The 12500-nt window shown below is 46.8% G+C and overlaps 1 protein-coding gene across 1 annotated transcript in view; it reads left to right on the top strand.

The window, feature by feature from the left end:
- LOC122807962 (chromodomain-helicase-DNA-binding protein 4-like) overlaps positions 1-12500 on the top strand; it is a 1347878-nt gene that overhangs the window by 146579 nt on the left and 1188799 nt on the right. The window contains exon 4 of the mRNA XM_044078994.1: positions 10161-10505. Within this exon, the coding sequence (XP_043934929.1) occupies positions 10161-10505 (345 nt within the window). The remainder of the gene's footprint in view (positions 1-10160; positions 10506-12500) is intronic.

Below are 12500 nucleotides of genomic sequence, written 5' to 3'. Positions count from 1 at the left end.
TAGTTTGTATATGCAAGAAGCTGTGGTGTGTGGGGGTACAGGGTAACTTGCCCCTGCAATAACAGCTTTTTGGGGAGTATTTACTCCCAAGTGCTATTTGCTTTTGGGATGTTTACGTTAGGATTCCTCTTCTTAGTGACATATGCAGTAGGCAGGGATAATTGATTGACAGCTATATACTTGGCAGTGGTCAAGCATAATTTGTCACCCACCATACATTATTTTAATTTGTTTATGGTTCTATTATGGGGGGTGTCCCCTATGTACGTTACTGTCTTTCTGACTGGTTATTAAAGATCACTGTGTAGTGCAACTAGCAGCTGGGTGGGACGATGTTACTAGATGTGCCTTTTGATGGGTGATGAGGTGATTGCACACAAGTTGAAAGTTTGTTGTGGATCAGTGGCAGCAGCGGGATTGTATCACTAGGACTTGCACACTTGGTTACATCGCAACTCTCCATTTCCTTCCCCTTGCTCCTGCGTCTAATCTGTGTGGTCTTTCCTGTTTCCCTGTGCTTGTACACTTTCCTTTCCAGGCAGTTGTATTACTTTAGAAATTGTTTTAAACTGCATTCCTTTTCCTAATGTTTTTGCCTCTCAAAATGCTTTAACTTAAGAGCTGATGTTATGTAGTCCAGTCTTGCCTACATTCTTACTCGTGGGTTTGGAGACTAACCTCGGTTCCGACTCGGCAATACTCTAGCTCGAAGTCTTTCAGTTGGCTGGGCTAAGCGGTATCCCATGCTGCACTGTTCTCTCTCCCCAGATCTCGTTTGTCGCTCGCAAAGCTCAGACGTGGTCTCGCTCTTGGCTGTGGCCAAGTATAACTTTTTGTCGTCTTTGACTAAAATTTGTTGTTCCAAAAGCTATTTTCATAGCTAGGTGTGTTTGTTAGTTTGTGGAAGCTATTTTGTGCGGCCTTTGTCTTATTGTCTTGGTATCCCATTAGCTATCCTGTTGGCTATCTCCCATGGTCTAAGCCCATTTCAGTTAGATGACCTAGTCCTCCCTTGGTTATCTGTTTACCCTTCTGTGTTCGTTTTGTTTTTTATGTACCTATCTCTCCAGGCTAGGGCTGTTTAAGTTAAGGACCTAGTCCTTCCCCTCGTTTTCTGTCAGGGCCGTTTGAGTTAGAGGTCCTTGTGTGGTGTCTGCAGTTTTAGTCTAGTTCCCGCGCTTTGTTGCTGGTGTCTGTTTTGACAGTTGTGTTGTCTAGTGTCCTGCCGACCATGTTCAAGGATACAAAGGAACATAAGCCTTCGGGCTTTAAGAAATGTGGTTATAAGATGTCGTTTACTGGTGGGCACTCTGTGTTTGTTTGGGGGCTATCCACATTCAGGAGTCTTGTGTGTTCTGTCACTCATTCAGCCCTAGTTCATAGGTTGATACTAGGCTATCTGCCCTAGGGCATTTATAAGTCTAGCCAGAATGTGTTTGGCTTTCGCCACCCATTTTAAATTTATTTTGCTGTGCCCTTTTTCGAGGTTAGTATACTGTGCCTCTGTCTAACAGTGAGACAGAAGTGAAACCCGCGGTAAACCTACGATCTCCCATCCATTCATCAAGATTCCTCTTGAAGAGAGTCAATGAGGGACTCTGCCTAACCTGGACTGGGATTTTATTCCAGAGTGAAGGGAGCCTCTGGGTTATGAATCTGTCCCTCCAGCATGTCCTATTTATTTCAGTGCTGAGGTTCAAGTCTCTCGAGCACGTAGCTCGATGGGATTTGGATTTTCTGAGGTGCAGCATGTCCATTAATTCCGGGTTGGACATGGCTTTATAAGTTGGGCACAGATCGCCTCTGAGCAGGCGGTATGCCACTGAGTAGAGCTGGAGTTTCTTTAACTGGGCAGCATATGGCATCTGTTTGAGCCCTTTGATCCTCTTGGTGAGGTACTTTTGGGGTCTTTCCAGTTGCTGCAGGTGTCTGGTAAGGTACATCCCAAAAGGGGCATTGTACTCAATTATGGGCCTGATGAGGGATGAGTAAAGAGGCACAATGAGCCTGATGAGGGATGAGTAAAGAGGCACAATGACATCCCCTGATCTAGATGTGAATCCTTTCATTATTAGGTGGGCTATATAAAATGTTTTTCTAACCGCTTTGGTCATGTGGTTGTCAAATGAGAGATTGCTATCAACTTGGGTCCCCAGGTCCCTAATTACTTCTTCTGTACTTAATGGATTACCACCTATGTGGTCATTTGTGGGCACTTTGTTTTTGCCAAAGGGGATGACTATACACTTTTTGGCATTTAGCTTGAGGCCATGGCTCTGGCACCAGTTGTCTGTTTCTATGAGGCCCTTTTGGAGGATGCTTGTGTCGGCTGGAGAGTCTATTATGGCGCCCAGTTTGCAGTCATCTGCGAACTTGGTCAGCCACAGTCCTTCCGTGTTGGCCTGTACCATGAGAAATATAAACCGAACAAGAGAGGTCCCAGGACTGAGCCTTGTGAGACACCACTTGTAACTGGTTTGGAGTCTGACATGGCTCCAGCAATTCTAACCATGTGGGTTCTGTCCTTGAGCCAGTTTGCAATCCATCTAGTGACATAGGGGTTTATATTTAAGCTGGTGAGCTTATCTATAATGCCCGAGTGGGGTATTGTATCGAAGGCTTTTGCGAGGTCCAGGTAGGCTGTGTGGACCACCTTCCCCTCGTCAATGGCCTTTGACTGTTTCAAAGAAATCAACCAGGTTTAAGAGGCAGGATCTGCCCTTAAAGCCGAACTGGGTAGGATCCAGTGTCTGTAGGTCCCCAATATCTAGTGTTCAAGAAAGGAAGAATAAACTAATTCTGAAGGGACTACTGAAACCCTCCGAGGAAGATTTGGAGAGGTCTTCTAGTGCTAAGTCGTCTCCCTCTAAGAGACAAAACATCCAAAGCAAAAAAAACAATCTCCGGCTCAGTCAGTATTATCGGACCCTCTGGAGAAAGTTACTACGTCTACTGTGGCATCCTCAGCTCCACTGTCTTCAGTGCTGAAGGAAGTTTGTGAATCGACAGAACCTACATCGGCTCCCAGCCTCTCAGAGCTAGTGACGGCGATACTAGCTCGGAGCCGGTCTCCAATTTTTAGACAGTTTTCTCCTCGCAGGTCTCCTTCAGAGAGGAGGTCTAGATCTCCTACCTTGTCTTCTGTGTCCTCCAGGACACACACTGATGTGGATAGAGTAGTGCAGAGAGTGTTCCAATCACCGGTGCTAGCTAAATTGCTTTCAGCTCCAGCCCAGTCTGCTCCGGAGCCAGTCACCCATCCTCGATAGATCCTTCGAGCAAATCCTACCTTGTCTTCTAGGTCCTCCAGGACACACACTGATGTGGATAGAGTAGTGCAGAGACTGCTCCAATCACCGGTGCTAGCTAAATTGCTTTCGGCTCCAGCCCAGTCTGCTCCGGAGCCAGTCACCCATCCTCGATAGATCCTTAGAGCAAATGCCAGCCTTCGGAGTCGAGTGGTCGGCGCCATCTGCTTCTAGGTTGGCTCCGATAGCCCATCCTGGCTTATCGGCTCCGATCTCAGCTCAGACCCAATCGGCTCCATCCACTGCGTCCAGGACTCATCGTTCCTCAGTCGGACCCGAGGGGGAGGTGTCGGGACGCTCTTAGGCTCCTAGCCTCCCTCTCAGTGCTTCGGCTCGGGTGAGCCTAACCTTTGCTTCAGACCTTGTCCCTTCTGCTCCGAGGTATTCCACGGTGTCGATCTTTGGAGCCGGTTGGACCAGCTTTCGAGGTCATGCAGAGCGTGCTGGCCAGGTCCTCAGCTGCATCATACAGCACTGACACTTTACCCCCTCCAGCTCTGGTATCAGTTTCTGATTGCCCTCTATCTTTGGACAGCGGAGACCCAAGGCCTCAAGACCACTCCATGAGTGGTCCTCAAATTTCTGAGGGCCCCCCAGAGTTTTTGCATGAGGAGCCATCCAGAAAAAGAACGTGCAAGAGGAAGCACATAGACTCCCAGGAAGAGTGTCTCGCGTCTGACACCGACCTCGCGGAATCTGAGGGGTCCCCCAAGTCATCCTCTGAGGATATCTCTTTCTCTGATATCCTAGAGATCTTGAAGCAGAGAGGCGAGTGGCCCTCTAAACCCCCCTCTGTGGAGGAGGAGTCTGTGTTCCTGAAGGCCTTTGGGGCTCAGCCCTCTGCCTCCTGGGTCTTTCCACCCTTCGAACTCCTGGATCTGGTTTGTCAAAGGGTGTGGGAAAACCCCTGACACTGGGGAACCAGTCCCCAGGAAACGCAACAAATTTCTGTCCGCCCCCGCTGATAGTTTCTCACCAAGGGCGTTCCAGTAGATGCCATGGTGGTGGCAGCAGCCACCAAGAAGGAACTGGCTGCGACTTCATCTACCGTCCATCCCCCTAACAAGGAGTCTAGGACCATGTGGGACCAGTGGGAAGCATATGTTTTCTTCAGTGGCCTTTACTCTGCGGTCGCTGAATTACTTATCATATTTTACACTGCTCCAAAGAGATTTCCTGAAAGAGCTTGGAGATGCTCTGCAGGGTAACATTTCTGACGCAGTGGCTCAAAGTCAATGCTCGGATGTCTACCCTAAATTCTATTGCTAACTCCTCCATGAGGCTGATCTTACACAGCCGAAGGAGCGGGTAGGGCAGCAAGTTCCAGAGTTTCTCTCAGGAGGCACTCCTGGATGCGCCTCTAATTTCGTGGAGGCCTTCAAGTCTACATTCACCAATGCCCCGTTTGATGGTTCCTCGTTCGGAACAAAGGTGAAAAACACTCTCACTAGGTGCGAGCAAGAGGGAAAAACGGTCTGCCATGGGAGTCCGTTTTTCCATGCCTTCTAGACCTTATCCCAAGGTCCAGAAGAGTGGGAAAATGTGGTTCAAGAAATCGCAGAGGTTTTTTCATGACGCACAGTGATTCTCCTTCCAGAGGCAGGGGAGGGGGTGGTAACTCGGGTAGATGCCGCCCTAGAGGCAGAGGAGGTCCGCATAACCAGGGAGACCGTGATTCCTTTCGTGGTTCTCCCTACCAGTGCTCCTGATGGGAGGCCCGACTGCACGTTTCTGGAGCCAGTCTCTGGTCGCATTTCACTATACTTAGAAGCCTTGCAAGACGTCACCCAGGACCAGTGGGTATTAAAAATAGTTTACGGAGGATATCGCATTCCCTTCTGTTCTCTTCCCCCCACCGATCAAAAGAATCCCAGATGTTCCACGCAATCAAAGGGATTCCGCATTTTCAGAGGTTATAAAGCTGCTAGAAAAAGGAGCCATCCAGCATGTCCCCTCAGACCAGATCGGATTAGGGACTTGCTCCAGTTTCTTTCTGGTGCAGAAAAGAACAGGGGACCCGAGACCCATCTTGGATCTCGGCCACTTGAACCTCCACGTGAAGAAGTCCAAGTTCCAAATGGTCACGTTGCAATCTAGTCTCCCATTGTTGGGGAAAGTGTGGATGTGCTCCATCGACCTCAAGGATGCTTACTACCATATAAAGGACAAGGGCATCCAGAAGTCATCTACGCTTCCGGTTGGGAGACTGTCATTTTCAGTTTCGTGCCCTGCCCTTTGGTTTCACCACAGCCCCCAGGGTGTTCACCAAATGTATGGCAGTGGTGACTGCTCACTTGAGACGTCGGGGATTCCAAGTTTTTCCGTAACTGGATGACTGGCTCCTTTCTCCACCACCAGGCATCTACTACTACAGACCAGAGACGCCACTATCAAGCTGTGTCAACAATTGGGTATCACTCTAAACTGGGAAAAGTCTGCCTTGTTGCCCTTGCAGCGTGTCACCTTTATAGGCGCTGTTAGACACTCTGCTCATGAGGGCGTTTTTACCACAAGAAAGGATTCAAGGTTTGCAACAACAGGTATACTCATTGCTCCCTCTGAAAAAAGTGAAGGCAAAAACGGTTCTCAAATTATTAGGGACGGTGGCTGCTACAATTATGCTGGTTCCTCTTGCGAGGCTACACATGAGGCTCCTTCAGTGGCTACTCTTCGCCCAGTGGTCTCTACAACATCTTCCACTTTCTCATCTCGTAATGATCACAAACAGGTGCAAGCAAGATCTACGCTGGTGGCTTCACACCAGCAACCTCAATGCGGGAAAACCCTTCGTTCCATCCTCTCCTGTTGCCACAGTGACCTGACCATGAATGCCTCCCAGATGGGGTGGGGGGCATTATCTTAGCAGGACAGTCCAAGGCACGTGGCAGGAACACGAGATCTGCATATCAGTATCTTGGAGATGAGAGCAGTGCTACTAGCGTTGCAAGCACTTCAGAGCTTTCTTCCTCTCGGGACAATTGCAATCTACTCAGACAATATGTCAGTATGGTATCTGAACAAACAGGGAGGAACCAAGTTGTGTATCCCCTTTGCAGAGAGGCCATTCGAGTGTGGCAGTGGGCAGTGTCTTCCCAATGTTTTCTTGTAGCAACGCACATTCCAGGGAAGTCCAACATGATCGCCGACAGATTGAGCAGAGCTATTTTGATGCCTCACGAGTGGTCCCTGAACAGTCAAGTTGCGGAGCAGATTTTCTGCAGATGGGGGGTCAGCCTTGCTGCGACCTATTTGCCAGTCCCCTCAATACCAAGTGCAGCAGCTACTTCACCCTTATCCCCCACAGGGGGAGTCACCCAGGGACGCTCTAGTTAACGACTGGCCCTCCGGTATACTTTGTCTTCCCCGCCTGTTCCTCTGCTGACAAAGGTTATTCAGAAAGCGCAATCCTTGGGAAGCAAAATTATTCTGATTGCTCCACACTGACCTTGTCAAATTTGGTTCCCCTTTCTCCATCCCTATCTCATGGACACACCATGGATTTTGGACCCACAGCCAGATCTACTGACTCGTATGTCAGAGCAGTTCATCCCTCTCTTCAAACCCTCCGGTTGACAGCCTGGCTACTCCACTTCCATCACTAGTCAGGCTTCATCATTTTTCTCTGGAAGTGGTTCATATTCTGTCTTCTTCCCATAAACCTTCGACCAGAAAGATTTATTCCAGTAAATGGAAAAGATTCTCCATCTGGGCTCATGCAAGACAAATTGATCATTATACAGCTCCAATTTCTTCAGTTCTGGAATTTCTCTCCATGCTTTTCAAGCAGGGGTCAGCAGCCACAACCATTAAAGTCCAGTTGGCAGCTATTTCCACTTTTCATGTCGCTAATGAACCCAGTTTTAACTGCGCATAGCCTTTGTAAGGCATTCTTGAAGGGCACTATGCTGCTTCGCCCTCCAGTCTTTGACCTGGCCATGCCTTTGGACCTAAATTTTGTGCTACAATATCTCACTTCATCCCTCTTTGAGCCTGCAGCTACTTGTGAATTGAAACATTTGACTTGGAAGACTATCTTTTTGGTAGCCATCACTTCAGCTAGACATGTCTCGGAGCTTCAAGCTTTGTCAGACCACCTTACTTGATGTTTCACAAGGACAGGGTTTCCTTCAGACCAAACTCTTTATGCCGAAAGTGGCTTTGGTTAGTAATCTCAACCAATCCATTGAACTGCTTGTATGGTTTCCAAAGTTTTCTAATAAGGCAGAGATTAAATTTCATCAGCTGGGTGTTCACGGACTTGCGTTTTTATTTGCATAGAACAAAGGATCTTAGAAAATCGGATCAGTTATTTGTCTCATTTTCAGAAAATAGGATTGGGTCTCCTGTTTTCAAAGTGACCTTGCCTAGATGGATCTCTAGTTGTATTTCCTTCATTTATGCCTCAGGTGGTAAAGATTTACCATTTAGAGTGAAGGCTCATTCTACCCGATCGATGTCTACATCTACCGCATTTCAGGCCAGGATGTCTATGGATGATATTTGTGTTGTGGCTACATGGGCATCTCCTCACACCTTTATTACTCACTACAAACTGGATTTGGTATCCAGAGGCAGATCTTCCTTTGGTTCCACAGTGCTCAGTATTTTCCACTGAGCCTCCCAGGGTTCAGGTGCTGGGAACGCTGTCCCACTGGTAAGAATGTAGGTGAGATTGGACTACATAACATCAAGAAGTTATATACTCACCATAACGTTCGATGTATGTAGTCTGTCTCGCCTCACATTCTTACTTAAACCCCCCCCGCCTTCCCCCATCCTGGAGGACCTAGAGGTTAGGTCTGGTTTCAGTACTCCTTTTATTGTTGGAATGTTCTTCTCTGTGTTGTATGTATGGAGGGTGAGTGATTGAGCTTCCAGCAAACAGGATCTGGGGAAAGGGAGCAGTGCAGCATGGGATGCCTCTTAGCCCAGCCAATTGAAAGACTTCGAGCTAGAGCATGGCCAAGTCGGAGCTGAGGTTCAGCTCTGAACCCACAGGTAAGAATGTGAGGCGAGATGGACTACATACATTGAACGTTATGGTGAGTACATAACTTTTTTTTTTTCCTCTTATGGGGGCTGGTGGTTTGCTTGACTTGGAGTGGGAAAGAATTCTTTGCTGAAGACTTCTTTCCTTTATGAACTTCTCTTCCAGATGAACGGAGCCATAATGCACAGGCACAGAACAACTGATTAAAATATAAGCAAAAGGTGGTCTTGTGAAGGCTGTACATTGATAATTTACTACAGACTGTGCTTCCTGTGGCAGCTTAGATTGCTTGGTTGGAATAAGTATGTAGTATTTGAAAAGTCTGACTTTCTCTGGGCATATTAATTGGCATTCAAGTTGCTGAAAAGCACTTGTATGTGTCTAGGAGAAATGGTTTGCTGTTAACTGCAATTTCTGCTTTGTCATTTGACTGCATTAAATCTGCTCTAAAGTGCTTTTTTGAAGAGGAAAAAAAAGTTCCGTCAATGTGACTGAACCTCCCTTTTCCTAACTATCCTAGAAGTCAAAACTCTGGTAACTAATTATACTATCTATCCCACACAGTGTATCCTACTGCTTGTCTCGGGCATTTCATCTCCATGACCTCAAACTTTCTGAACTGCTTTGCCTTCAATGGCCAGGTTTCTGTGCCATACTGAAACACTGCTTGCAGCACTTCAACTTTGATAATCTTCTGTCACACCCTTCCCTTTTGTGAGAGTTTCCTGCAGTCCCTCTAACTCTGGCTTTGACCTCCTCATTCAGATTTCTATTCTCCTCATCCTGAAGCTGTTATTCATGTTCTACAGTTTTCTTATCTTAATTTTAAGCTTCTAAAAATCCCCCATTTCTAGCCCAGACCACTTGTCTGTGCTCACTTTCATCCTGTGTGCCATCAATTTGTCATTTCAGTTCTCTGTTTTGGTCTGTAGTGTCACATAGTATGTATAAAAACATTCTGTACCCTCTGACACGTTTGCCAATGTTCTTTGACCTGTTACTTGTAAAAACGCTGTTGTATTTACTGTGTTCTTGAAGTTGCATTCACCCCTCACAAACCATTACAATTTTTTCTTTTGTACATACTTGATCTAAGTGAACATCATGCTATGCAGCTTACCCTGTTAAGTGTTCATGGATCTTGGAGGTTGCTGCTTTTTAGAATCTGTTCCCAGAACCCACTTCTGGTGCGCTTTTGCTTCAAAGGTTATAGGTTCATAGATTAGTACTTTACTAACACACCTTGTGGGCCATTTTAAGCCTTGCCAATATTGTTTGATTGTGAGAATCAAGCCCTGCTCCTTGTCTGTACAGTAAACACCTTAACCCATATGCCAACCTCCCATCCAAGTGTTAATAGAGGGTCACATTTCATGATGCACATTATGCTTTTTAGAAATAGAAATGCAGTTCTGTTTTCTGTATAGCCATAATTACATGCAGACATGTTTATCTGATGCAGTTCGTATGAAAGTTAATCTGTTCAATATCTCTCTAATTTGAAAACCAGTTAGCTTTTGAGGAATGGTAAAAGGTTGGTGGAATATATTGTGTACATTTGTCCTGGGTTGAGGGTGCATTTTGGATGAAGCCACAGATTAATTTTTCTTCTGTTGAGTGCAAGAGATAGATGTAGTCACCAAAGCTGTGGTGAACTTGGGCAAATGAGACTTTGGTTTAAGCATCTGCCGGTGCAGCTGAAGTGGGCAGCATCTCCTCCTGCAAGTAGCATGCAAGTTAGTACTGCAGTAGGAAGTCCATGTACCTAATGTGAAACTGGAACCCAAAGCCTTGTGTGGTGCTTGAACAGTTTTATAGTCATGAAAAGATTTCCCATTTCTAACTTTCTTTGCCTCTGATAGGAGTTGGATGACAGCTCATTGGAAGCTAATGACTGTTTTGGAGAGGAAGAAGAAGAGCAATCTTTCAGCGAAGGTAGTGATTATACACCTGGAAAGAAAAAGAAGAAAAAAGCTATACAGAAAAAGGAGAAAAAGAGTAAACAGAAGCATAAAGAGCAGGAGGAAGAGGAAGATGAGGAAGATGACTCAAAGGTAAGCAGCATGACAAGTTGTGGTTTAGGAAGGCCTTGGCTGTACAGCTCTATTCCTGATGTGTTGCGAGACTCTGTAATAGTGCACCAGAATTTGGAGGGGGGGTTCAGACACCACAGTGCACAGTCATGTCTGCTTGCTGCCTGTCATCCTGTCCGCTGAGGTACTTCATTTGAAAGGACTGAGTGTTGGCCCTTTCTTCAGATTGTGACTTTACCCACTGCTGAATTATTTGGTGAATTGGGTTGGAGTTGGACAAATTTTGATGCCCCACAAACATGCACACAACTGTTTTTTTTTTTGTACTGTGAGCAATATTTGTATGCCATTTGGACAGTGCATGTACTATTGCATAACAGTTTGTCTATACGAGTGTCTTGGGTACTTACTTGGGCAGAAGGACTTCCAAAGATAGGTACTAGAATAGTGACTGCTACAGCTCTGCAGTATATATGTGTGTGTGTGTGCGCGCGTATGCATGGTCCCGGGATCAGTGGTGGCTCCCCTTTTGTGGAGTGGGATAACTGTTGCTGTGCGCCATTCAGTGGGCACAAAGCCTTATGTGAGACTGATTGAATATGGTGCTAAGGCGAGGAGCCAGTTCGTTCTGAAGTTCGTGCAAAACACAACCTGGGATGTTGTCCGGTCCCATGGATGCTGAGTTTTTGGCTTTAGAGAGTGCAGCTTTTACCTGCGTAGTTGTGATTACAGGGACTCTGCATTCTTCCTGTATAGATATGGGCCCTTTAGGGGGTTGAGAGGGGGGTAAACTTAGTACTGAGCCTATCTGGCAGGACGTTGGGAATATCGGTTGATTCTGTAATTTTCATGCCGTTGTGCTGTAATTCAGAGCAGATCTGGGTGTTGGCCATTAAGATTCTTGACATAGCTATAGAATGCTTTGTGGTTGTCCCTAGAATCAGTGGTTTTGTTTTCGTAGCTAGCTTTGGAGGATCTTATAAGGGATCTCAGATTCTTACGGAGGCTGACCAGCGAACTCCCCCACTCATGGGATTTTACTCTTTTGCAACAGTTGTTTCTTCTGTTGTAGAGATGATGTTCGTGTTACCCTGCTGCAGTCATCACACTTGGGTTATCCTGCTGTCAGGCGGTCCCGCGGTCGGCCTGAATTCCAAAGTGTTGGTCCGGCGTCGGTTGCTATCGCTTCTTCCCTGACGTCAGAGCGCCAGGGGTATATCAGAGGCATCCAACGCCATTTTCTTCAGTCTTTCTTGCCGTGCGGTGTCCAAAGCAGAAGCAGTTCGCAAGTGCCGGTCGGCCGACACCTGAGTTTTTCGAATCGAGTTTCAGTCTGAAGTCTTCAAAGCTAAGTACCCCGTCGGGGAACCTTTTCTTGCCTCAGTCCGATGTCAGAAAAAGTTAATTGCATTTCTTGTGGGAAGCAAATACCTCATAAGGACTTTCATTCTTTTTGTATACCTTGCCTAGGCCCAGACCACGACGTCACTGGTTGTGTCGGTTTTGTGCTAGGTTCAATAAGTGGAACTATAAAGCGACGCTTTGATTTTGCACGACACTACTTTGGTAGAAAATTTAATTACACTATGCCGTCGGAGCAGCCGACTACCGGCGTGCATAAAAACTGCAAGGAATAAAGACAGGCAGCCTAGATCCAAGCCAGACTCCGAGGCTTCGGCTGGGCCGGTCGCCGGTTCTCCGGTTTTCAGTGAGGCGCCTACACAGCCTCTGACTACCGCTGAATTGGATCCCCATCCCGCTTCGGATCCCCCAGCAGAGAGTTCTAGGCCGACTCAGCCATTTTCTTTAGGCCCTACTGATGACATTGCAGTAGGGGAAGCCGGTGCTGTAGAAACGCCTTCGGTTTCTGAAGGTGTCTTCAGACCGACTACTCTCACCATAAAATCTTATGCTAAGCTTAAGACTCCTCTAAAACCAAAAAAGCCTACACTTCAGCCTCCATGTCAAGGCCCTATGCCTAAGAAACAGATGCTTAAAGTGGCTGAAGATTTGATTTCTTTGATCAGGCCCCCCCCCCCCCGACAAAAGGCCTAGACAAGAGGAAGATTATGCCTCCTCTGATCAAGTGTCCGTTTCCTCAGGCTCCTCTGAGGAAAAGGATTACTCCTTTCCCCCTTACTAAGATTCTGATGCTGAAGACTCAATTCC

This window comes from Protopterus annectens, chromosome 8.part0 (genome assembly GCF_019279795.1).
Source record: "Protopterus annectens isolate FY-2018-M chromosome 8.part0, PAN1.0, whole genome shotgun sequence".
Classification (NCBI taxonomy): Eukaryota; Metazoa; Chordata; order Ceratodontiformes; family Protopteridae; genus Protopterus; species Protopterus annectens.
This window is presented reverse-complemented; position numbering and strand designations above follow the sequence as displayed.